The sequence below is a fragment of the Centrocercus urophasianus genome, unplaced genomic scaffold, assembly GCF_019232065.1.
Source record: "Centrocercus urophasianus isolate 14NV4802_14NV808 unplaced genomic scaffold, USGS_Curo_1.0 seq_49, whole genome shotgun sequence".
NCBI classification, from domain to species: domain Eukaryota; kingdom Metazoa; phylum Chordata; class Aves; order Galliformes; family Phasianidae; genus Centrocercus; species Centrocercus urophasianus.
Genome location: NW_024885077.1, coordinates 132,740 through 158,084, shown reverse-complemented (window position 1 = coordinate 158,084; position 25,345 = coordinate 132,740). Strand labels below are relative to the sequence as shown.

At 41.5% G+C, this 25,345-nt stretch overlaps 1 protein-coding gene across 1 annotated transcript; it reads left to right on the top strand.

The window, feature by feature from the left end:
* MBTPS1 (membrane bound transcription factor peptidase, site 1) lies at positions 1-25,046 on the top strand. Its single transcript, XM_042834771.1, has 23 exons — positions 1-64; positions 1,004-1,496; positions 2,838-3,095; positions 3,513-3,716; positions 4,038-4,148; positions 5,380-5,489; positions 5,869-5,985; positions 6,956-7,023; positions 7,632-7,734; positions 8,497-8,648; positions 9,504-9,665; positions 10,232-10,376; positions 11,369-11,557; positions 12,175-12,347; positions 13,264-13,379; positions 14,977-15,133; positions 15,968-16,092; positions 17,454-17,531; positions 20,084-20,224; positions 21,901-22,032; positions 22,528-22,654; positions 23,337-23,467; positions 24,233-25,046. The coding sequence occupies exons 2-23, from the start codon at positions 1,310-1,312 to the stop codon at positions 24,427-24,429; spliced, it is 3,183 nt and encodes a 1,060-aa protein (XP_042690705.1). The 5' UTR covers positions 1-64; positions 1,004-1,309; the 3' UTR covers positions 24,430-25,046.
* Positions 25,047-25,345: the final 299 nt, after the last annotated feature.

Here is a 25,345-nt window from a genome sequence, read left to right as displayed (position 1 = left end):
CGAGAGCGCTGAGGTAAACATTGCACAAAATGGCGGCGGCGGGCCTGGGGGCGGCTGCGGCACGGTGAGCGCGGCGGGCGGGAGAGCGGGTGGGACGGCGGCCCCGGCGCTGCTTCGTGCCCAGTGAGGCGATAACAGCCCCGGTCGCGGTAGGAACTTGCGGTGTGGCCGCCCGTGCCGGGCATTGCGACCTGCGGGAGTGCTGGGCAGTGCCTCGGGCTGTGGGGCAGTCCGGGCAGAATGGTTCTTCTTCCTTTATCTTTTCACGGCCTTTCCACTGTATGTTGCTGGTTCAGGATTGCATCGCAGTGTTTCTTGAATTCCACCTTGGAAGAACAGGACAGGAAGAGGCTGCTCCTCCACGTGAAAAACATTTTCCACATTGTTTTTTAATTTCTCACTGTTACGCAAACCCAGCCCGTTTTCTCAGGTGCCCTGTTGTGTTAGCCATGGTCCTGCTCAGGAAAGCCTGAAAGCCTCCTTTCATAACAATAATCTCTTTCAAGCCTAGGAACTAAAAATTTGCTTGCAGTGATGGTATTTCTTGTCCTTGCTAGCTGCAGGAATAGGCGTTCAGCCTGCTGCTCTTTGTGTCAAATTACATGCCAGAGCATTATCTACATAGTCCGTGTTCCTGAGTAGAGACAACCCACCACCACGCTTCCTGAAGCACCCATGGACAGTTTCTATCATGCTTCATTTTGCTTTTATTTTTTTCCTTGTGCGTGCCTTGCATGTCAGTCATTTTTATTCCGCTTTTGTGAAGGGGAATAGAGTTCAGTTGTCCCTGTTATCTGCTCTACTGCCAAGTTAATACTTGAGTATCTCAGAGATACCTGGTGTGAAGGAGGAAGAGACTCAAGTGTTCTTGAAAAGTTACTAAATGAAACTGTTTCTTTATTATTTCTAAGGCTAACTGCTGAAGGAATCTGCCTTTTGGGCTTTTTCAGGCTCTGCATTTTACATAAATGTGGATGTAACTATTTGCTGTGTTGCCTTGCAGGTCAGCTTGTAAACCACTTAGCTAATTCTTCTAGGAAGTTAACTTTGCTCTCTGAAATGGAGTACAGGACTCAGCTACCATATCGTGAGTGACTGAATCATTTAATACAAAATGGAGAAGAAACGTAGAAAGAAATGAGCCTGTTTATTAGGCTTTACCTCAAAAGACAATGAAATCTGTACTTGCTTCGGACACAGATTTAAGAATATCCAGTTGAACGGCACAGTGAAATCAACGTTTTCTGAAACAAAAATGAACTAGTTTATAAAGAAGAAGAGTGTGAATTGAATATATGGAATTCTTGGAATGAAACCATTTTCTTCTATGACCATGAAGTTTGCAAACATCTGGTTTGTTCTGGTTGTTATTTTACTCTGTGGCAAAAAACACTTCAGTACCAGACTAGGGAATTCCTCTCATGAGGCTCAAATATGTCCTGGATGTTCTCGCCTGACTTTGAAAGTGGAGTTCTCTTCGACAGTCGTGGAGCATGGTAATAGAGTTGAGCAGTTAAAAATAAATAAATCCATGTTATGCTGAAGTTAGTGTTAATGAATCGTGGCATTTGTGCAATGGTAATATTCAGAGGCATGGGTGGAACTTCTAAATTATCTGCATTCAGACTGAGAAAGAATTTTATGAAGGTTCGTGGTTTAACTGGACACAGAATATGAAGAACAAGGAAAAGGAAGAGAGGGGTTAGTAAGGAGTATGTTAAAAGTGGAAATAGAGCGTGGAGGTTCAGGTGAGCCAGCATGGTCACTTAGCTGTGGTTTCGTAGCTTTTTGTTTTACACACTCAGTGGAATGAGAAAGACAAGGGGAAGTATGTGTGGTTTTGGGTTTTTTTCTGTGAAAAATGTTTGAAAGCAATAATACGTTTGTGGAAAAGTAGCAAAGTAAGTGCAGAGAGAGCAAATGAAAGGCAAGCTGAGGCTGGTATCAATCCTGAGAGGGCAAAGGATAACTGTAGAGAGGAGCAAATAAAATGGGTGCTGAATTGAATATGGTCTGCAATGCTGAACAGAATGTCAAAGGAGGACAGATGCCATTGTATAGAGTGCAGTCTGTGTTGGTGTGGCAGCTGTGTACGTGTAGAACTGTGGGATAAATGTAATGTAGGTGTGCTGTATGAATGGCTAAGCATTGTGGAAGAAGGATGAACAATCAGCACTTAACATCTGTGGTTCTTATAGAATGCACAGGTGCCATTTTTGACAACGTCTCTGCTGTGTTTGAACCTGTAGTTTCACGTAACAAACAAACAAATTTTACTCTATCAGAAGTCAGTGTCTAAACTGTCTTCAGTTTGTCATGGTCATAGATAATAGATCTGTTCCCATAGTGGAGCTGTGTGTGTGCCTGAGCATTCACACGCAATGTTGGTAATGACATGTTGTCCATTAGCTAACAGAGGGCTTGTTGAGGTGATTGTGGCACTGCATGATGGGTCTGTGTTCCACCCACAAGTTACCCGGATTGAGGGACTCTTGGGACCAGCGTTGTCCTCTGTGCATGTCGAAGCTGGTGTCAGTAATTTCCCTAAAACTCAAACTCTAAAACTCGTTCCCTCTCCTGTGTTCACCCCGCTCACTTTTCCATGCTGTCACAATTCTGCCTTCATTTTGGGGACCTTTATCATATTTTAAGTGCTTCATCATGCACAAACTTTACGTAGTACAGAAATAAATATCAGACCTGTAAAGCAAAAAACAAAAAAGTGCCTCAAATGGTGCCTATTTGTTTTGAATAAAGAGAAAGAAATATTCAGTAACTAGAGTGCATGATTAGGCTGCTTTGAACATTGGTTCTGATAAACTGTACTCTTGTTCCAGAGTATATTGTGGCTTTTAATGGATACTTCACAGCTAAAGCTAGAAGTAAGTTTATTTCAAGTGCACTAAAAAGCAGTGATATTGAGAACTGGAGGATTGTACCTCGCAACAACCCAGCCAGCGACTATCCGAGTGATTTTGAGGTGATTCAGATCAATGAGAAACAGAAGGATGGCGTGCTGACACTGGAAGATCATCCAAACATCAAGCGAGTGACTCCTCAGCGGAAGGTGTTCCGATCGCTCAAATATTCAGACTGTAAGTAATTTTTATGAGTTTGCATGAGATCTGCTTTGGAGAGTTAAATTCTAGCTTAGCATTACACAAATGAAAAGTGCCCTGCAGTTTTTCTTTAACTTGCAGTATTCTGTTCCTTTGCCTTTGAAATTATCTAGGTATCTTGCTGTACCTTTCTAAAAGCGTGGTGATGAGTCTAACCACAGTGTAGAGACATTTCTTCTGCAATAGTCAGTTAACAGAGCTTATTGGCCTGTATCGTAGGAAAAAAGGAAGCTTTTGCTGTTATTGAAGGCATTAATACATCTGGAAAAAATGGTTACTTGTCTAAAATCTTTGCTGTAACAGTTGTGATGTGGATACTTGCATAAACAAAAATTTTGTGTGTTTTTCCTCATAGTTTTTTTTTTTTTTCTCCTTAATTTTAATTCTGTGTAGCTGATCCTGTGTTGCACTGCAATGAAACCAGATGGACTCAAAAATGGCAGTCGTCTCGTCCCTTGAGAAGGGCAAGTCTTTCCCTAGGTTCTGGCTTCTGGCATGCAACAGGTCGACATTCAAGCAGGCGTTTGTTGAGAGCTATCCCTCGCCAAGTTGCTCAGACTTTGCAGGCAGATGTCCTCTGGCAGATGGGTTACACAGGTATGCTGTTGTTTGTTGGCTTACATGTATTGATCTCATTGGATGCCAGTGCCGTAAAGGTTGAGCAATGCTTTGTTTTAAGTGCGCTGTTACAGAGTGCTCTTTGTGTGTGTGTGTGTGTGCATACTGTTCTGAAGAGGAAGTAGTTCTGTTTAGAATCTTTGGTTGAATTTCTGCAATGGAACAGGAAGTTTGCTTTAGAGCCACAAGTTAGTAAGTCTGCGAAGCGTGTAGTACATTGAGCATAAAAGTTCTCATTCACTTGACTGAACAGGTTAGTTGTGAAGCTGAATCAGAAAAATCAATCCTTTATTGTCATAGGTGCTGGTGTAAGAGTAGCAGTGTTTGACACTGGACTGAGTGAGAAACATCCACATTTCAAAAATGTAAAGGAGAGAACGAACTGGACTAACGAGAGAACCTTGGATGACGGTGAGTTACTGTGTGCTGTTGGTGAGAGAGTTCCTGACAGTGTGCTGTTTCGTGTTGTAAAACTACTGTTGCTGATGGGGTGCTAACATTTATTGAAGCTGTGTGTCTTGAGATTTTAAGCTTAATTTTGCAGTATCAGGAAAGTTTTGTACTCTTTATCAAATTCAACAAATAATACAAAGACTCCAGGAGGATGTTGCTTGTGTCTCCCTTGAATCACATATGGCATTTCGCAGTAGCTTTTGAAGAATGTCAGGGGAAGAAAAAATGCATTTTGCTGTTTCTCAATGTGTATGTGTTTCCATACTTAGAAGAGAGAATATTTTCCTTCTTCACTGTGCAGTCCTAAGCTAATTTGAGTGTTGGGAGCTTGCTGTGTTGTTTTTTTATTTATTTAGTTCTCATCAACAGATGCTGTGCTGGTTTATGCCAGTCAAGATTCAGAAAACCCTTTGATTTTCTGCAGCATGTTTGTGTTTGTTTTTCATGTGTCAGCTGTAATGACCATATGCTTTCACAGATATTAATTTCATATGGTCTTGGTCAGTGAGTAAGCTGGCAATTTAATGCATTTAGAGTTCAGTGTATATGCATATCTTGCTTGGCCTTTAGTGCATCTCCATAGTTACATCACTCATGGTGTTTCTGTGCATTGTGGCTGTGATTGCATTCTTTTGTTTGCACTTTCTAGTAGGACCTGTGCCCAGACTGTTACTGGGCAGGCAGATTTTGAGCGTGTAAGTATAGTGCAGGCAGTCCCAGAAAGCAAAAAGAGTGTTATTTTTTGAGGAGAGTGAAAAATATGCTTTCTTGTCTAATTTTTCACCCTTAACAAAGTGTGGTTGTTGCAGAATCCAGATAAAAAAAAAAAATTCTAAGAAGTTTACATAAACCTGTATTGGCCTTGTATCTTACATTTGCCAAAATAATCTTGTTCTCTAATTATTGTCTTGTGTGAGTCTTTATGTCATTGGCAGCAATTAGGAGTGTGTCACTCTGGGTTTCATCAGCTGGTTGTCTAGGTAGATAGTGCTGGTAGTTCTGGCCTCTCTAAACTCAGTACCAAAGTTTGTTTCAAAAAGATGAGGATTGAACCAAGTGTTTGCAGTTTGTTCTGAAGTCTGTTGGATTGATGTGATTTTATTACAGGCATTGATTAACACTGAAAATGAGTGAAAATGAAATGATTTGGCTTCTAACATCTCATTTTGTTACCTTCTGTCTGTCATAGGTTTAGGCCACGGAACTTTTGTAGCAGGTGTGATAGCCAGCATGAGAGAATGCCAGGGGTTTGCTCCAAATGCAGAACTGCACATTTTTAGAGTGTTCACCAATAACCAGGTAGCTGTTTTAAAGGTGTTTTAATGTATGTCTTTCCAGATAAATACTGCTCAAACCCTTTTCTCGGGGAATGCTGTGAGTGCTTGTAAATGTTGATATATTTTGTTTTATACGTGTGATACAGATACTGTTTATTCTATCTAAAAGGTTACTACCAGATTTCTTACCAAATCTGGTATATTCTTCAGAAATTATGTGTGTGGAAGTCTCATCTGCGTAGTGTTAAAACAGTCTCGTAAGTATACTGAGCACTGTAAATCCTAGTAGACCAGTGTTAGTTTTGTGCTTTATTTTTGTGTTGTTTCATGTCTCTCTCTGAAGCCTGTACTGTCATGGAATTGATGGACTTTCCAATAGTAGTTTTTACTTTCTTATGTAGGTCTCGTACACATCTTGGTTTCTGGATGCCTTCAATTATGCAATTCTAAAGAAGATAGATGTGTTGAATCTAAGTATTGGTGGACCAGACTTCATGGATCATCCATTTGTTGACAAGGTTGGTATGAAGAAGGAAAAGCTCCCATGGCCATGTTTGTATCCCTGGACTTGCAGAGCTGCTTGTTTACCACTGCTCCTGTTAAGTTCTGGTTCCGCAGTCAGTTCTGAGGAGTTTCTTGTGCATGAGAGAAATTCTGTGCAGGTATACAGGCTCTTAGGTGTATCTTTAGGGAATGGGTGAAAAAGAAACCAGCACGAACTCACAAGTATTCACAGAGCTGGAGAAATATGACCTGTTACAAAACACTGCACGTACTGCCAGGAGGCATGACTGACAAGCAGGCAACTAACTAGAGCCCTACTGGAAGAAACTTAACTGAAATCCAGCCCTGCTTTTTCAAATCTCTGCATAATTAATTTATCTCATGCTAAAAATGAAAAAGTCATTAAAAACAAATAAGTAAAAAGTACAGGTAGTCGATTCAGCTTTGTAATTATAGACTTGTTTCAGGCTAAGATGGAATTAGGGATTTGTCATTGTTATGGTTCCCTGACTTGTTGATATGTACTTGAAAATCAGTAAGTGAATTATGTTAAAAGGACAAAATCTTTCTCTGAAAAAGGTAATAAGGGTGCTTAAAAAGTTCTTTTTTTTTTTTTTTTTTTAATGACAGTCTGCATTGAAATTTAGTTTGACAGTGACTTTAGTACTCACTCCTGAGCAATTTTTGGAGGGAATTGATTTGTGCTTCTGGAGTGTTTTCTTACAGGCAGTTTTTCCTTTGATGCAACCTGAGTAAGTGCAGTTAGCAGTGAAGCTGTGATGGCCATTATTGATCGTGTAATCTCAAGAATTGCTTGCACTTAGCACTGAATATACCAGTGAAATGTGTGTGTTTTGTAAGTCTCAGTAAGAAAGAGAGGTAGGCTAATCAGTTGCTTACATCATGCCCCACGGAGTCTGTGTTTGTTCTCAAAGTTCCTTCTTCGGCAGCAGAACATTATTAAAAATGTTAATTTTTTTGTAGGTATGGGAACTGACAGCCAACAACGTGATCATGGTCTCTGCTATTGGCAATGATGGCCCACTGTATGGGTAAGTTTCAGAGATCACCTTAAAGAAAAGCAGGTGTGATGTTTTATGTTTTTGAAAGCAGTTGTGTTTGGACTGGAGGGTATTTTCTTCTCCTTGCTATATTGTATTTATAGAAAGTGACCTAAGTTAGACATCCTCCTCTGTCTCATTTGCCTAAGAGTACATTGTTGAATTAGGTGACTATTTTTTATTCAGGCAGTGAAAAGTTAGGGAAGGAATGACAGAACTCCTACTGGTACTGCTGCACTAGTATGAGCAGACATCTTTGAGTACACATAAGGCTTAAAGAACACAGAATGCTCAAGCCAGAATGCTTAGCAGTGTATTTCTAAAATAAATGCCTAAAATCAGATTTTGTTGGGTCTGGAAGAAAAGTGGTTTGGTAGTGTAAGTTTTGGAGTTACCAAGTGCTTGAAAAGTTGCTTTTAGTCGTAGAACATAACGATATCAGGGAGGACCAAAATTTGTTTCTGTGTGGATTAGTACGAATGGCTGACAAAAATTTGATGGCAGTGTTTCTGTTTTCAGTATAAATTTATGGCTTTAATGGTGGTCTTAGTTTTTTTTTTTTAATAATTATTGTCTTGCTAACTCTCAACTTGTTGTAGGACTCTCAATAACCCTGCTGACCAGATGGATGTGATTGGAGTAGGTGGCATTGACTTTGAAGATAACATAGCTCGCTTTTCATCTAGGGGAATGACCACTTGGGTAAGATACTCGCACAGCGGCCAGCTGCTTCTGTAGCTAGAATAAAGATTTTAAGAAGGGAGCCTTTTTCAGAGAGAGAATGTCATGCAGCTGATGTTTGTGGCATAAACAGTGGTAAAAATTTACATGGAATATCAGAATCGTAAGAGATTGATGAAAGACCTGAAGCAAGAAGCTTAATACTCATCATTTATCATGCATGTTGACCACTTTTGACATTCTAGTTATACTTGTAAAATGCCAAGTATCGTTTGAATTACAGTGCCCTGTATGGGCAGATCTCTGCTCTTGTCCTTTGTTTAATAGAAAACTCTTAGCCTTTCCAGATGCCATATGTAACACTGTGCATATTTGATATCCTTTCTGTTTGCAGCTGACTGTTGAACTGAGGTTCATGTACTGCACATGCAATTTCATATGAGTTTGCGTTGTGATCTTGATTGAAGACTGATGTACTTCTTTCCTTTGTGCTGCTTCTCATTAGCTGGCAGCAGAGGGGTGATTGTTTTGTCAGTAGTTTCATGCTTAACTTAGATAGTGGAGGGTTTGTTGACATACCTTTCCCAGGTCGACACACTGAGGAGTTGCAGTAAATGGCTTGAGTTCGCCTTTAGGTGTTCCTTGATATCTGTGATGCTGAACCCCAGCTGATTCAGTGATAATTTTACTTCTGAATTATTTGCATTAGTTCGTTTAAGTAATTAAATGAAACAGCCAGTTCATTATGTATCAGAACACTGATCCATCCATTTTCTTTCACAGGAGCTGCCTGGAGGTTATGGTAGAGTGAAGCCTGATATTGTTACCTACGGCTCTGGAGTGAGAGGTTCTGGTATGAAAGGTGGATGCCGCTCTCTTTCTGGGACAAGTGTAGCATCTCCTGTAGTGGCAGGTGCTGTCACATTGTTAGTAAGGTAAGCCTTTAGTCACAGCCCCTTAGAAGATGCAGATGCAGGAGGCCAATAAGAAACTCTTAAGAGGATCCACCAAATGAAAATAGATTGCATTTACATGTAGGAAAACAAACTCGAGGGATGGAATTGGTGTTGTTCTACCTGAGACATGATCATGTCTGACTGGCTCTAACTTTCCTGGGAAAAACCTGAGGATCGTTTTGAATAGTTAGGTATTTGAAAATATAGCTAGGGAGAACAGTTTTACAAAGTAATTTTGTTAAATGTTTGGTGATATTTAGTTGCTTTTGTTTTTCCTGTTGTAAAAGAACAGGTGTTCAAAGTAGGCACCTGTAGCTGATAACTGAACACTTGTTCTATAGTATGTAGGGCTTTTATGGTTATTGCCCAGTTGTGTAACTCACCTACTGCACACGGAAGAGTTTGAAAGGAAGGTAGGAGTTACAAGTTTCTGCTTTGTGTTTGTCACTGTTGCTACTCAGGGATAAGAAACTTTATTTGAAAAAATCTGTCCAAAACTTCAAATGAGCTATGCAACAGAAGATGGCCTTACAAGGGCTTGGATTTTCAGAATCTTTTACTTAGCAAATATAGTGACTACTGGTCATGGGGCAGTGCTGTAAGGAGAAAAATTGATACAATGTTGGTTTTCAAGAGATGTGTCATAAAATTGTCACTCTTGTTTCCATCTTCAACTGTTGCAAGGAGAAATCAAGTAGATGTTGTATGCAGCCACCTAATTTTAATGGCATTTTCTTTAAATGAAACAACAGAACCTTGAGGCAAAACGTAAACTAGGCTAGCTAGAAACTGTAATGAAGGCCACCTGAAGTGACCCATTGTTTCCCATTTCAGCACAGTTCAGAAGCGTGAAATGGTGAATCCAGCAAGTATGAAGCAGGCACTTATTGCATCAGCACGCAGACTTCCTGGAGTCAACATGTTTGAACAAGGACATGGCAAGTTGGATCTTCTGAGAGCTTATCAGATCCTCAACAGCTATAAACCACAGGCCAGGTTAATTTTAATCCTCAATTAATCAACAGTACACTATAATCTGCTATATTTCTTCAAGAGAGCAGATGATGTGCATGTAATACAGTTGGGCAATCTATGCTTGTGCAACAAAGTGAACTTGAATAGATCAGGAAGTGTGAATTTTGACAGGAGAGGCAATGAAAAATCACTGTGTTTTCTACCCATGTTCGAGCTTGAAGTCTCAGAGCTAAATTTACTTTCTTTCTAGGCTCAGTTTAACTCTCTGGCATTATTCACAATGCAACCTAGAACAAAATGGAGCAGAAGTTACATCTTAGTTTTCCGGAAGAACATTTTCGCCGTGCTGAAGTTTCTTTTCCTTTGTAGGAAAAAAAAAAAATCACAAAACAAAACACTTTCAAATCTTAAAGAAAAAAAAGGGGAAGGGAAGATTTTAGGACGCATTTGAGAAGGGAGATGAGCTGTGACTAGCATGCTTTATCAGTAATTTTTTCATATGTCAGTTTTGTGTAGTGTCTTGTACTTCTACTTGTTGTTTGCTCTTTTTTTTTTGTTAAATTTTGCCTCCTCTGTCCTTCCTGCAGTTTGAGTCCAAGCTATATTGACTTGACGGAATGTCCCTACATGTGGCCTTACTGTTCACAGCCCATATATTACGGAGGCATGCCAACCATTGTGAATGTTACTATTCTTAATGGTATGGGAGTCACTGGGAGAATTATAGACAAGGTAAGACTGGATGTTCTTCCAAGACCTGACTATATTCATAAAGCTTCCTAGGAAGGACTACTTCAGTTCATGAATTTGATGGAACATACAAGCATTCTCACCAAGTGTGGTGAGAGCAGGAGACGCAGAACATTTGTTTTAAGGGATGACCTGAGCTGGATTTGTCCCCATGAGCTATCTGCAGGTTCCAGCAATGCACTGGTTTCAGGGGCTTGTAGTGTTTTGTCTCTGTAAAACCTGTTTTGAATGACAGGTACTCAGAGATTTCTTTACATTCTCTGCTAGCATTTAAGATCTTCTGGATCTTTTGTGTGAGCATAAGAAATCTCTAAAAAGGATCCTGATGTTACAAATTATGACTCTTGACTGGGGTCAGAATGACCCGAATGTGTTGACATCTCAAGGCCCGCTGCAAAGTCTGTTGCTTTATGCCAGTAATGTTGAATTTGTTGATTGACTAGGGAGAATTTTTTTTTTTTTTTAAGAGTAAATATAAAAGAGATCCGTGCACGGGAAAATCTCCTATCCAAGACTCTAGCCAGTGTAAATGAGCTTCATTTCAACATCTTACTGTGAATCCTGAGGTCTGTTGGTCTGTTTTAGATTTAAACTTATGCTTAAGAGCATAGAAGCTCTTATAACTAGCTGATGGTCATGCTTAGAGACAGCCATTGTAATCAGCCTGAGTCTCTTACAGCCATAACCATTTTTGTTATAGAAAGGAAATTTCATGTCTTTGCCAATGTTTTTTTTTTGTACAGGGCGGCAAAATGTTAAACTGGGTGCACTTAGTGTGCTTTTCATAGATCTTCCTGGAGTCCTTCCTCTGGGAAGTCTGCACTCTGGGTGTGGTTGGGTTGATGCACTGTCACAGCACAGATCTTTTGGGTTTATGTACATTTTGAAATTGGGCATTATCTTCAGAAGAATGAGATTTGATGATTCTGACTGCAAAGACTGTTTTACCAATGTTCAGTTTTCTTCTTTAACAGCCAGACTGGCAACCCTATCTCCCACAAAATGGGGATAACATTGAAGTGGCTTTCTCCTATTCCCCTGTGTTATGGCCTTGGTCTGGATACTTGGCAATTTCTATCTCTGTAGCAAAGAAAGCAGCATCTTGGGAAGGCGTTGCTCAAGGGCATGTTATGATCACAGTGTCATCCCCTGCAGAAAATAAGGTTAGTTCTCGTTTGTTTTTCTGGGGGGATGAGGGGTTTGAGGTGAAAGGGAGGAGGGATGATGGTGGTAGTTTTAATTAAAATTCCTTCACTACAAACCCCTTGTACGGGACGTCTCTGATCCTGTAATGTGAAGCATAAGTTAGATAGTGATCAGAGTACTGAAAAGTACAATTAATAATCCTTAAAACTGAGAGCAGGATTAACCTTTGAATTGAATATGCTTTAGTGTTTTTAGAAAGCGTGTCTGTGAGATTTGCGTTTATTTATTATGAATTCTGAATAATGGGTTTGAAAAAGAGATGACTTAAATGTTGTTTTGCCAGACCCCTGGTTAACTATTCCTGAGAAGACTTTAAGGTTTTGAACAGTGGAACCAAATTACAGTTGTAGCATATTTAGAGTGTTCTATGTTCCGAGTGGAAATAAAAGCAGTTGAGTGTAGGAAACGGAGTAAGGTGATTTAAGGCAGAAGTCATCTCTTGTTCTCCTCAGTTGGCAGTACTGGTGAGTAACAATACAGCAGGTACCTCTGTTTTTCCAGTCCCTTACAGTCCGCAGTTGGTGAACATTTCTGTAGGGGGAAATCATTTCACGTGGTTCGTTCTGTCCTTCAGTCTAAGAGCGGTGCGGAGCAGACCTCGACGGTGAAGCTGCCAATAAAAGTGAAGATTATTCCTACTCCGCCTCGCAGTAAGCGAGTCCTTTGGGATCAGTATCACAATCTCCGTTATCCACCAGGCTACTTCCCCAGGGATAATTTGAGGATGAAGAATGATCCGCTAGATTGGTATTTATCTCAGGTTCTATTAAATCAGTACTTCTTGACTGCGTGTTAATGATGTCCAGTAACGTCACTGAGTGCCAGAGAGCGCTGACCTTATTCAGTGTGGCATGGAAGTTTCTTTTACAATAAATCCATGAACAACTCTTAGCTTCTGCATGCTTTTTCTCTTTGCATTTTTTTTATTATTATTATTATTGCTCTCTGTGGTTTTGATTCATTTAAAATGAAAAGCTTTTTAAACATTTAGGATGCAGTTGTTTTGCTTTCGTGGTGTAAATTTTTTCCTTTTTGCCCTGATTTCTCCCAGGGAATTGAGGGGAACACTTAATTAGCCACTTTGGCATTCACTTACCAAAATAAAGAGTGGCTGACCTGTAGTTCTTCGTGGATGGAAAGGGAAGGCATCCAAACATATAGAAAATGTATAAATGTAGATTAATTGGATCAGTGAATGAGACTTGCTTTTGTGAATCTGCTCGGAACATGAAGATAGGACAAGTAGAGAGGAACTTCCCTTCTGAGTTCCAGCAATTACAGGTCATCCTGTGTGCTCCCTCCAGCTGATAGTTAAAGCTGTTCTTACAGACTCCTCAGCAAGGAGGAAGTCCTGTGAAAGATAGGTCATTGTAATACAGCAGTGTTCCTATGTGATGTGGTGCAAGCTTACAGAGCTGTGCTTTTTAAGGGACATTCTCACTCTCTAACTTTGACTGTATTGCTTCTGTAGCACTTGGAACTACTGTTAGGAAAAAAATTGCAAGAGGAGATGGTGCTTGGAAACCACAGACTATGCCTTGAACAAAAAAAAAGTCCTTTTAGAAAAAGGTCTAGGAAATAATCTGTAATTGGAGGATTTAAATCAGGTTTCTGCATGCCAAATTTGAATGTCTTCAACATTTTTCTTCTGTCTTTTCCTAAGGAATGGTGACCATATCCACACAAACTTCAGGGACATGTATCAGCACCTAAGAAGCATGGGTTACTTTGTTGAGGTTCTTGGTTCTCCATTTACATGTTTTGATGCAAGTCAGTATGGTAAGCGTGTGTTATTTATGTGCTAATGTGAAGTAGTGTAAAGTGCTGCTGCAGAGGCTTACTTGGGACTCTGGTGAATGAGTACAGATCTCTGTGGTTATCTTGAAAAAATGAGGAGAGAAGCCCTCTGTTTTCAGTTCCGTGGAGGCAGACCTGTATTTTCCAAAAGGTTTTTGCAAGTTAAAATGAAGCACGGGTGAATTGTAGACTTGAACTGAGAATGTCCGTTCTGTTTTTTGTTTGTTTGTTTGTTTGTTTGTTTGTTTCCTCAGCAGTGCTATTTTGAAACATTGGTATTTATGGATAGATAAAATAGTGGGGAATTACTGCATTCCTACTATATGCTAGCAGACCAGTGTGGTTTGTTTCTTCTGTGTTTGGTTTGGAGATGTGGTAGAATTGCCAGGCAGGGAGCAAACTGAGCTGTCTGAGATCTTTTCTGCTCCCAGATGATTCTGTAGTTGGCCCTGACTCCAAAAGGACCATCTTCTCTTCTGGGCTAAGATGTTCTTCAATAGATTGTGAAGTGAGGGTGCAGTTTCCTTACAGGTTTTTAGTTCTGTAAATGTCAGTAATAAGCTTTCTTTTTTCTTTGATAAATGTTGTACGGTTGCTTTCTGAGTTAGCAGATGCACAGCTGAAGACAGCAAAGGTGGCCTGTAAAAGCATAATGGAGTAGTTTCTGTCCTGAGACTCCTAGATTGTTGAAAGGGCACCACAAGGACAAGCCTGCTCTGCATGGGTAGTTTTGTCAACCACAACTCACATTTCTGCTTAGGAGAATGGAGAAACTAGGAGACTAGAAGACTTGGCTTTTGGATTGCTAAAATAGACTGAGCTGGGATATGAGTGCTTTCTGTCTCTGAAGAGTGTGAGTAGGTAGAGGTGAAGGAGGGAAGAGAACAGGAATGCAGGTGGAAGTTGGAACAAATTTGTTAAATGAAATGAAGAAACAACTTGAATAGAAGGCTTCTAATCACAGCTCTGGTAAAACCATGGTAAAGAAGCAGCTGGGGGCAAATAATGTAATTCTTAATATGTTTATAAATAGAATTACTTCAGAGTTGAACTTTCATGGGAATAGATTTAACGAAGCAGGGAAATTTCTTCCAATCTTACAAACGGTGCAGAATGAGGCTTTGCAAGTAGAACAGGTAGCAGGACATTCCTGTGATCCTGGTGTTTGCTGGCACCTCTGAAACATGAATGATTTTGTCTTCAGACTGTAGTTGGTATACAATGACACTACAGTTAAGGTAGCAGAGATTATTGTCTCTTAAGTCCAGCTCCTCTGGCTTCTCACAGAATGGCTCAGGTTGGAAGGGGCCTTAACAATCATCTTGTTCCAGCCCCATCATCCAGATCCTTAACTAGCCAAGATTTACATTATCCTTGAGAATGGAAATTCCACCACCTCTCTAGGCAATCAGGTAGGGAAGAAGTGAAATGGCTTCATATTTAGGAGTAAGCTACTTGTTTGTTTGTTCTTTCCAGTTGTGCAGAAAAAGTGCAAAACGTTCATTTGTGTTAACTTCTGCATGGGTTGCAGTAATAGCAATCACGTTAGCACGAGCACTGTTTTTGCTTTTGTATGCAGGGACTTTACTGATGGTGGACAGTGAGGAAGAGTATTTTCCTGAAGAGATCACCAAGCTGAGGAGGGATGTTGATAATGGACTTTCACTTATCGTGTTCAGTGACTGGTACAACACATCTGTAATGAGAAAAGTCAAGTTTTATGATGAGAACACAAGGTATCTGTTTCTTTCATTTCTCTGCGAAATAAATGTCATAAAATTGCTATTTTGTGGATGTTCTGTCCTAAAGATTCTGCATGTGATAATTGTATTTAATCGCCTGCACTGCTTCTTACGCTGCCTCTAAGAAATGCCTCGAGTAGCGCTGACCTTAAGCTGCAAAGTTGAAGGAGAATACTGTCATTGTTCTGAGCCCCTCTCTTGGTAATGTAATCTTTTAAAGTCAGAAAAACATTTACAATAGAAAGAAGTAAGAGACTAGCAAAGAAAAATGGGTGTGTTTTTACTTTGGAGAACAGAATAAAAAGCACATGCAGCTTGCAAACTGTATTACTGGACTGTGCACCCAATACTGGAAGAACTCCAGCATGATATGTAAGGGGAAATAAACTAATATCAACAGTGGTGAAAAAGACCCTCCTAATTAATGTAGTTGCCATGTGTCTCATGGTAAGCTTGAAAGATCTGCAGCTTGGGAGCAAGTAACACTTTGCTTCAGAAGAAATGCTAGAAGCAAGTGACACGACTGTGAGTTTTGCTTCATCATTGTTGAATAGGTAAGCTAGGACTGATTTTTTTTTTTCTAGCAAATTTATGTAGGAAACTGGAATGTACTGAGAACTTTGCACCATTATTTTTACTTCTGTTCAGAAGCATAGGTGTCAAAGAGGGAGAGCTGCTTGTGTGCTCCTGTAGTTAAGTGAGGCTTTGAGATACAGTTCATTATTTAAGGGACTCGGAAAAAATCTGGATGTAAAGGATTTTTTGTATTACAAGCTCTAGGAGTACATTCTGTGTACTAATAAACTCTGTTACCCTTTCTGTTTATAGGCAGTGGTGGATGCCTGATACTGGAGGTGCTAATATACCAGCTCTAAATGATCTGCTTTCTGTCTGGAACATGGCCTTCAGCGATGGGCTGTATGAAGGCGATTTTACCATGGCGAGTCATGAAAGTGAGTACTGGAGTCATTGTCTGTGCAGCCTTTGAGCAGGACCTTGTTTGGAGAATTCTGTTGTTTCTGTGAGGATCAGCTTGAATGAGAGTCAAGGGAGCTGCTTTGAGAGTGAGTGAAAAGAGTTTAATAAGCATGCTTAAATGATTACTTCCTATACTGATTCATTTTCAGATGAGATAACAAATGTTCTGATTATATAAAATCATAGAATGGCCAGGGTTGAAAAGGAGCACAGCGCTCATCCAGTTCCAACCCCCTGCTATGGTGCAGGTCGACAGCCAGCAGCCCAGGCTGCCCAGAGCCACATCCAGCCTGGCCTCGAATGCCTGCAAGGATGGGGCATCCACAGCCTCCTTGGGCAACCTGTTCCAGTGCCTCACCACCCTCTGGGGGAAAAACTTCCTCCTGATATCCAACCTAAACCTCCCCTGTCTCAGTTTAAAACCATTCCCCTTGTCCTATCACTACCCACCCTCACAAACAGCCGTTCCCCCTTCTGTTTACAAACTCCCTTCAAGCACTGGAAGGCCACAGTAAGGTCTCCCCAGAGCCTCCTCTTCTCCAAGCTAAATAAGCCCAGTTCCATCAACCTTTCTTCATGGTCGAATTCCAGGTGCAGTTCATTGAATTATATTCTTGAGGTATCGTCTGTATGTACTACAAACTAGTTGCCAGGATGAGGCCTTCAGCTTCGTTGTGGTTTTACTTTTGTGGTTAGTAAAAATTTGAAATGGTGGAGGAAGAAAATCAGTGGGGAGACTTTCCTTGGAATATTCCAATTTAGACGTGTCTCAGCAGCCGGAGATGCTTCATGAATTCCTATTCTTGTCATCTTTTGCACTGCAGTATCCTGAAGTTAGTATGCTTTACTGTTTTCAAGTTCACAGGGCACAGGCCCCATGACCTAATTGTTTTCAGGCATTCTAGGTCTAGGTCCTTTTTTTTTTCTGACCAAGTCACTTGATGTTTTCATGCTTTGTTTCTAAATCTCTGTCTTCTGACCAATTCATTGGAATGTGTATGTGAACAGAGAAGGCACCAAAACTGAGGGCTCTGTGCACTCTCCAGTATTGATTGAAGGAGACAGGTTCTCTCTATGAATGATGAACATTCGTGATGAACATTTCTTTTTGTGGTTGGTGAAGCTTTTCAGTTCAAAAAATGTACTAAACAGAAAGGTTTGAAAGCGAGGTGAACCTGTGCTTAGGAATGCCTTGTGTGTGAATACATGTAGAAAATACACAGATCCAGAGAAAATGTCCTGGAGTTTTTTCTGTGCCTGTTTTGACTGCTGACTGAGTTATGGCGGGAAGGTGTCATTTTTTTGTCTGCAAAGGCAATGTTGTGTTGTCTTTCAGTGAATTATGCATCAGGATGCAGTATTGCCAAGTTTCCAGAAGATGGCATCGTAATTGCACAGACTTTTAAGGATCAAGGTATGCATTTCCTTCTCTTTTCTCTGTGTTTTAAGTTGTATTTTGTAGTTGAAAAGCAAAGTTACAAAATCTAAAGGTGTAAGAACTGTGGAGTGAAAAATGCATTGAAAGGATAGGGCTGGATTGAGAATGTGCTGAAGGAGGCCTGGAGTACATCTTCCACAAAGACAGGCTGGGGGAGCTAGGCTTGTTCAGCCTGGACAATACACAACTCCAGGGGGGCCTCATTGCAGCCTTCCAGTGCTTGAAGGGAGCTCGTAAACAGGAGAGAGACTGGCCTTTTACGGGGTATGACTTGGAGGAATGGCTTTAAACTAAATGAAGGGAAATTTAGGTTAGGCGTTAGGAGGAATTTTTTTACTAAGGGGATGGTGAGGCCCTGGCACTGCTGCCCGTAGAACATGTGGGTGTCCCACCTCTCAAGGTGCACGAGGCCAGGCTGGATGGAGCTCTGGGCAGCCTGAGCTGGGGGGAGGCCCTGTGCCATGGCAGGGAGTTGGAACTGGATGGGCTTGAAGGTCCCTTCTGTGTCATTCTGTGATTCTGTTATAGGTACTTTTTTGTTTCATCTAGCTGGCTAACAGGAAGCTGCAATGTGGCAGCATATATTTTTTACATACATTACAGCAATATCAAAATGTACATATGCAGTCTTTTGTTATATTTGCTGTATGTAAACACATCTGCCTGTGTGTGTGTTGTGTGTGTCTCCAGGGGGAAAGGATTGTTCTTGTCCATGTCTCTCACAAATTGTAAATGATATTGAGCTATGTCCATACGCAGAATTAATCCAATCACTGCCAAATTTGGTATGAGTGTTTGGGTAGCCATGATGATCTAAAGATAGAGGTAAGGAGGATTTTGTTAGACCAAGTGTCTCCTACTGGTATCTGCTAAGGGAAACGTTTTAGGCTCATAGGAAGGCTGTGCTTTCAGACCGGAGGAGTTCTCTGTGCTTGTCCTTTCTCTTTAGCTTTATTGTAGCATCTTATTTATGGGGTAGCGATTCAGAGCTGTAATGGCAGCAGGCGATGTACAGAAAAATAATGTTTTAAGGGCTAATGGAGACATTTTCTGGAACAGTAAGGAGCTCACTCGTGAATCTTTGGGAGAGCAGACAGTAACCCTGAAATGCTGTATGGCGATGATGCGGTTGTCTTAGAATGGGAGAAGAAGAGAGGCAGTGTGTTTGACAGGTAGCCTGCTGCACCTGCTTTCTCTGTTGAATCCTTTTTGTTCCAGTTCATGAAACAAAAGAGTTTTCTGTGTTTTGGTTCTGCTCTTTGAAGACAGTGTAAAAAGTAAAGGCAACCTAAATACTTAGCATTTGAAGCTGGTCATCTTAATTTGGATTTTGAAGCGGGTGACAGAGATGGGAAACCTTTGATCTGAAAACGGCTTTCATTTCATGAGGAAACTAAATGGTTCTTGCTGTTCATGGCAGCCTTCAGTTCACTGGAGATACAATACCTGTGAGATACAAAGGGAGCTTACAGCTGTGCCCTCTGGGTTTTGCTGCAATCACAAATCCATACCGAGAGGCCTTCCTTTGGTTGCTTTTTTTTTTTTTTTCATCTTTTCCATTCGCTGATCATCTGAGTTACCGCAGTAAATGTTTCACAAACACATTTTAAGCTGCCAGTTTATTATTCGGTTATTTGCCATACTTTCAGAGGCAGACTTGTAAATGATACTTCAAAAATTGCTGTCTGTGACAGTGGTGCAAGTGTTTCAGAAGAGGTCGATCTGGGGAGCAGGGCAGGGCTCTACCTGCTGGCTGCAAGAGTGCCTGGGGTTGGGGGGCAGCTGCAATTGGCCCAAGTGGGGACAAGCAGTGGAAAATCCATGTTTCTTTTGTTCATTGGGAATATGTATCCTTACTAGACCATACCTTTCTTTATTCATAAATTGAAAGGAGAACAGACAAAGTGCAAGGCAAGGCGGTGCTGCAGAGTTGCTGAAATGCAATCCCAGCAGGCTTTAAGGCAGGCTTCCTCTGAATTGCTTCTGTAAACAAGTTCAGTCAGAGCCCTCATCTCATAGCTGCTGTTAGCAGACAGGTGTCACAGTTCATGGAATGTCTCTATTCTCTTTTCTTGTTGTGTAGTAGATTTTCTTGTAGCAGTAGATAGACATAACAGCAAATAAGTCAGCAGAGAGCAGTGTGCGCTGTGATGGCTGATTTTTAAGATACTGCGTGTAGCTTTCTATAGAAGGGCTGAAGCAACGTAAAAGGGTTTTTAAGGCAGATCGCTTCGGTTTAAAACTCATTTGTGAAAATATTAGGATTTTTTTATTCAAGAACATTGAAGATAATCCATGAGAGTTCTGTTTTCAGTTCTCCACAGAAGTAAGAAAACATCAGTATCAGCGGAAAGCTTCATGATCAGGGTCTTGGAGCAGCTTCTTTTTTATTGTAACATAGCTTTTTTAAAGCACACTTCTCATAAGTGCGTGGCGTGAAGAGTGGCATGATGGCATTTGTAAGTTTGCGGTGTAGACTAACTGGTGTTTCTTCTCAGGCAGTGAGATTTGTGTGTGCTTTGCTTCAGGTCTTGAAGTTTTAAAACAGGAGACTGCTGTCATTGAAAATGTTCCTATTTTGGGACTTTACCAAGTTCCTTCCGAAGGTGGTGGCAGGATCGTTCTGTATGGTGACTCGAACTGCTTGGATGACAGCCATCGACAGAAAGGTGTGTATGCTTTGACACACAGGAGGGAATACTTTTCTTAAGCAGACAAGTGTCCTGAGGGCTAGTAACAGCTCCCACCAGAAATAGCTCTTTTCTAGGGAATCTCTAAACAATTCCTGCTTGGTTATTAATCTTGTTTCTGCAGAACTCTGCTGAAAATGGTGTAACTGCAGCTGGAACAAAAGAATGCTGCATGTTAAATGGCTTCTGAGGAGTGGGAGCATTTTCCCCCTATACACCTCAGGCCTGTTTTTCCATTACAGATGACCTATGTGTTGATTTTAATGTTTTCTGTTTGATTGGTTGGTTTTGTTTGTTTTTTTTTCCTTCTTTGCAGTGTTTTTGTTTCCAGGAAGTGTGAATGCATGCTTGAAGTTGTGAAGGGACATTAGCAGACCTCTTTGCTTTTTTTCCCCGTTGCATTTCAGAATGTTACATACCACTATGAGTTTTCTTTTGCAATTTCTCATCCCTTTGCAGTGTCCCCTTCTGTAACACCATAGCAGTGCCTCCTCTGCGTGCTGTGGTTTATTGAGAGCATTTAGCATTAGTGAAGATGTGGAGCTTTAGTAGAGAATGGTGCTTTGTGACTTTCCTAATGCTGTTAAATTCAGTGTGAGCTGTGGTACAGGAAAAAGGGGAAGGCTCTCAAATCCTTCAAAGTTGGCTTTAAGTTGTGAACCAGCTATGTCTCCTGTAGAGACATCGGTTGCTTTAACTGAAGTAAATTCCTCACATTTGTGAATCTAAATCCTTAAAATCTGATTGACCTCTTTAAGAATCAAAGGGGAGGGACACCAGGATTATGAAGATTAATTCTTGTTCCCAGCCAAGTATTCCCTGGCAGGAGAGGATCTGAGGAAAGTTGTTTGCGGCAGTGGAAATAGGTGGTAAGATGTCATTCCACTTCTGAAATGGAAATTGCAGGCAATTGTGAGGTTAACCAGGTGGAGTGCTTGCATAGCAGGGGTGGCTCTGGATGGAAGGCAGTAGTTTTTCTGGAGCAAATGCCATTGAAATGCAAAGGAAAACCATGATGAAGTATACTGTGATGTTGGTTCCCAGACTGGTCTATCCCATAGCTGCTTTTCCTTTAGCTGAGATGTAGTCAGAATCTTTTCCTTTTCTTTTTTAGTTTATTTTTTCATACTAAGCTTGAGAAAGCAAAGGAGTTATAACTTTCCACTGAAAACACTGCCTAGTTCTTAATTTTCTTTGCAAGGTATTTTTTTATCCTCTTAAAGGGTTGCTTCTCTTTTTCCATCATAAAAATGATAACAAAAGGTAACAGAAGCTCTCAGCTTCCCCGTGTTTTCCACAGTGGAAAATCCCCTAATTGTTTCAGGGGGTTGGATGGCCTTGCCCAAACTAGAATTCCTGCATTTGAAACCTGCCATTTGATGACCTGTTCCCCAAAAAGCCTCATTTGGTACAGAAGACAAGAAGGTATTTTAAGAGTGAATAGATTATTTTTGTGTCTTTGTATTGATGGAGGAGGAGTGGTTGGCAGTTGCATCTTGCTGGAATTAGGCTTAGAACTTCAGAAGGAGAATAACAAGAATGAGAAACTACTTGTGCTTCTGAATGTGACGATACACTTCTTACCAGTAAGATGAGCCGTCTGAAATGTAACAATGCACATTCTGTTCTGGGGCTCGGGTCTATGAAACCCACAGATTGCTTTTGGCTCCTGGATTCCCTCCTGCAGTACACTTCCTACGGCGTGACGCCTCCGAGTCTCAGCCATTCTGAAAACCGACAGCGGCCGCCGTCAGGAGAGGGCAGTTCTCTCCCGGAGCGGATGGAAGGTGAGAGCCTTACTCGTGAGCAGAGCCTGCAGCCAATGGGGGTCTGAGTGGAAGTTAGAAAGACCCACGCAGGCTTTGACAGTAAGGTTAGCTTGGGATGAGCTCTGGTGTTTTACTAGAAAAGAGCACCTTCAAGCTCTAGGGATCTGTGATGATATTATCATTTGACTAAAGAAAATGTTCTGCTCGCAGAACTATTCTCGGTGCCTCCGTGCTGCTGGGAGGTATTCTAGGTACTGGCTACAGGCTGTGCATAAAATCTGTTCTCAGGTGTTGGCCAGCAAAACTTGGCTTATTGTAGGGGCAGAGTCTTTACTGTTTTGTACGGTTAATAATTTGTACGGTAATACCCTTAATAAGAACTAACGGTTCTAACTCAGATTCAGCTGTGAGTCATTACTGTGAACGGCTCCTGATGTTACAGTAGCTCCATTTAGCTGGAGGCAAATGTTGGGAACTGTGTTTCTGACGCAGTGTGTCTGCTGTGGATCGCAGGTAACCATCTCCATCGATACTCAAAGGTGCTCGAGGCTCACTTGGGAGACCCGAAACCCCGTTCCCTTCCTGCTTGTCCTCATCTCTCCTGGGCCAAACCGCAGCCCCTGAATGAAACTGCTCCCAGGTTAGTGTGCATCTGTCTTAAAATTCTACAAGAAGTCTGGCTTCCAAGTTCAGCTTGAAAATTATTTGTTTCATCTGCTTTTGAAAAGGACAGCTGGAATTCCTTTCCTAGAGAAAGACGAGATTGTAAAGAGGAAATAGTGATTAATGCCACTTCAGTGAATAATTCTGACTCACCTGATAGTTACGCTGTATTTTGTGGAACAGATTTTAAAAATAGCTTCACAAGTCAATGCCTTTTTATGATTGAGTGATTCCAACTTAAAGTTCAAGGGCTGGCTTAAATCCATCATGCCTTTGAAATAGTTTACTGAAGCACTTCCTGGGACAGCTCTCCTAACTCTGCCTTCCAGTGTATAATTTGTCAGTCACTAGCAGGTAAATGCACCAGCACATAGCCCATGCTTGTCTGCAGAGCTCCTAGTGGTAATGTCTGCTAGTTTGCATGCACAGAAGGCAGTTGCTAATAAATAAGTGTGATCTAGTTGCATCCCTGTGACATCTGAATGGAACTTGGGAGGCCTGTAAGCTGCAAAACCCAAAGAGCATATGGGATTATCATTCAGGTCCAAGTTATGAGTAGCTGGTAGGTTTCAGCTGTCACTTTCTATGCCTGTTTCTGCAAAATTCCTTGCATTACTGAAGTAAGTGGGCGGACATCTCCATCTTTACATTTCTTCTAGCAACCTTTGGAAACATCAAAAGTTACTGTCAATTGACCTTGATAAAGTGGCTCTGCCCAGTTTTCGACAGAACCGACCCCAGGTGCGACCACTGTCCCCTGGAGAAAGTGGAGCATGGGACATTCCTGGAGGTATGTACTGAAAGGTTTGAAAGGTAGTATTTTAGGTCAAGGGAAGATGTATTTCCTTTCAGTTGTGGAAAAAATGCAAATGTCAGCATGGTTGCGTTGTATAAGACTGACTGATGAAGTCTGAGAGAAATATTTTTGAAAGGAGCCATGTGTGCATACAGAGGGGAAGATTCTGATAAGTGGTCTTTGGCCAGCCCAGGTTTGTTTTGGCACCAGTAGTAGGCAGCAGCAGTTCCTGTCCTTGGGAGCTGTGATGATAACTCCTGCTGATAAGAATTCCTCGTGTGAGCACACCGATGTAAAAGCAGAGTCCAAAAGAACTAGAGCAGTGCTTTGGGGAAGGTGTTGCACTGACAGCGTAGAGCACTTGGAGCATCTCCTTACAAGCTTGGTGCCGTGTCCCGCTGGAAGCCTCTTAAAGCTTCACACAACATTCTTTTCTCAATCTGAGCTGCAAGTCCAAATGATGCCTTTAAAAAGGAAGGCTTGTGTAGTTTGTCCTCACCATGTGCTAGCGCGATCTCCAGAGCAGCAGCAGAATCACTTCTCTTGCGGCATGAGGAACAGAAGGTTCTTGTTATAAGGGAAATCTGGGTTATGTTTGCATGTTCCCAAGTAGGTCAAGGTGGAAATGCCGGTACTTTTCTGTGAAGTTAGTTAGCATCCTGTCTTACTTCTGCTAATCGGTCTGCAGTTGTGAATCTTCCTGTCTGAAATGTAATCTGATGGTGGCTCGTGTGGCCGCAAACCTCCTTGTCTCTCCAGGTATAATGCCCGGGCGGTACAACCAGGACGTGGGACAGACTATTCCAGTCTTTGCTTTTCTTGGGGCCATGGTGGTTCTGGCGTTCTTTGTGGTGCAGATCAACAAAGCAAAAAGCAGGCCAAAGAGACGGAAGCCGCGAGTGAAGCGGCCGCAGCTCATGCAGCAGGTCCATCCACCAAAGACGCCTTCGGTGTGAAAGCTCTCACCTGCCAAAGATGACCTCCTGTCACTGGTTGCTTTCCTGGATGGTTGGTGGCTCCCGGCACAGGTGCAGCAAACGTGGTGATCGTACTGGCGATGTACATCTGACATCATCTCACACTCTTTGGCTTCTGGAGAGAAAAAAAGGACCTCAGCTGACCATCTGTACATAAACTGCAGTTTAAGCAGCCATGCCCACCAAAGACTCGAACGCTGTTGAACAGGCTGCTTCGTCACTGCATATCCCACGAGGGGGAAAATGGACCTTTTTTTGTAAGCTGACCAAACTAAAATTTATTTGTTTAGAGGCTATTTTCTATATTTATTGTTGGGGAGGGCGGGGGGAAAAGTCACTTTAAGGACCTCTGCTAAGGAAACACAAGTGCATTTTTTGGATAGGATGCAATTTTCTAGAATGGTTTAACGCTGAAGAGTGTAACTTCATCAAAAGAGGGAGGGGGCAGGAGAGACTAGTACAAATCAGTTTGACATAGTTCTGCAGTTTATTTTTATAAAGCCAACTACTATGATGTTTTGTAATTTTTGGTCATGATTTCACCATTGTTGGTGAAGCAGATTTTCAATAAATACGTTATCTCTATGAAGCTCAAACAGAGTGCTGCACAGCTGTCTTCCTGCTGCCTGTCAGAGAGCAGATCGTTGAATAGTGAAAATTTTCACTCCTTCCCTTCTGTCCCCTCTGTCTTTGTCCTTAAAATGAATATGCACTAGGATGCTGGGGACTTTGACAGTCTGAAACAAGGTTTATTCACACCTTTGTACCTCTGATGGCAGTTAGACAAAGGTAACTGTGCAAAAGACAGCTTTGCTATCATAGATGGAGAGGAGGGCACCTGCAAAGAGGCCCAGCAGTGGGTGAAGCTGCCAGCCCAGCATGTGGCTCAGCCTGG

Excerpts from the sequence above, each read along its gene's own strand:
- MBTPS1 (XM_042834771.1), top strand. The coding sequence starts at position 1,310 with ATGAAACCATTTTCTTCTATGACCATGAAGTTTGCAAACATCTGGTTT. Across the intron at positions 5,986-6,955 it reads ATCATCCATTTGTTGACAAG|GTATGGGAACTGACAGCCAA; the intron begins GTTGGTATGAAG and ends ATTTTTTTGTAG. Across the intron at positions 11,558-12,174 it reads CATCCCCTGCAGAAAATAAG|TCTAAGAGCGGTGCGGAGCA; the intron begins GTTAGTTCTCGT and ends TCTGTCCTTCAG.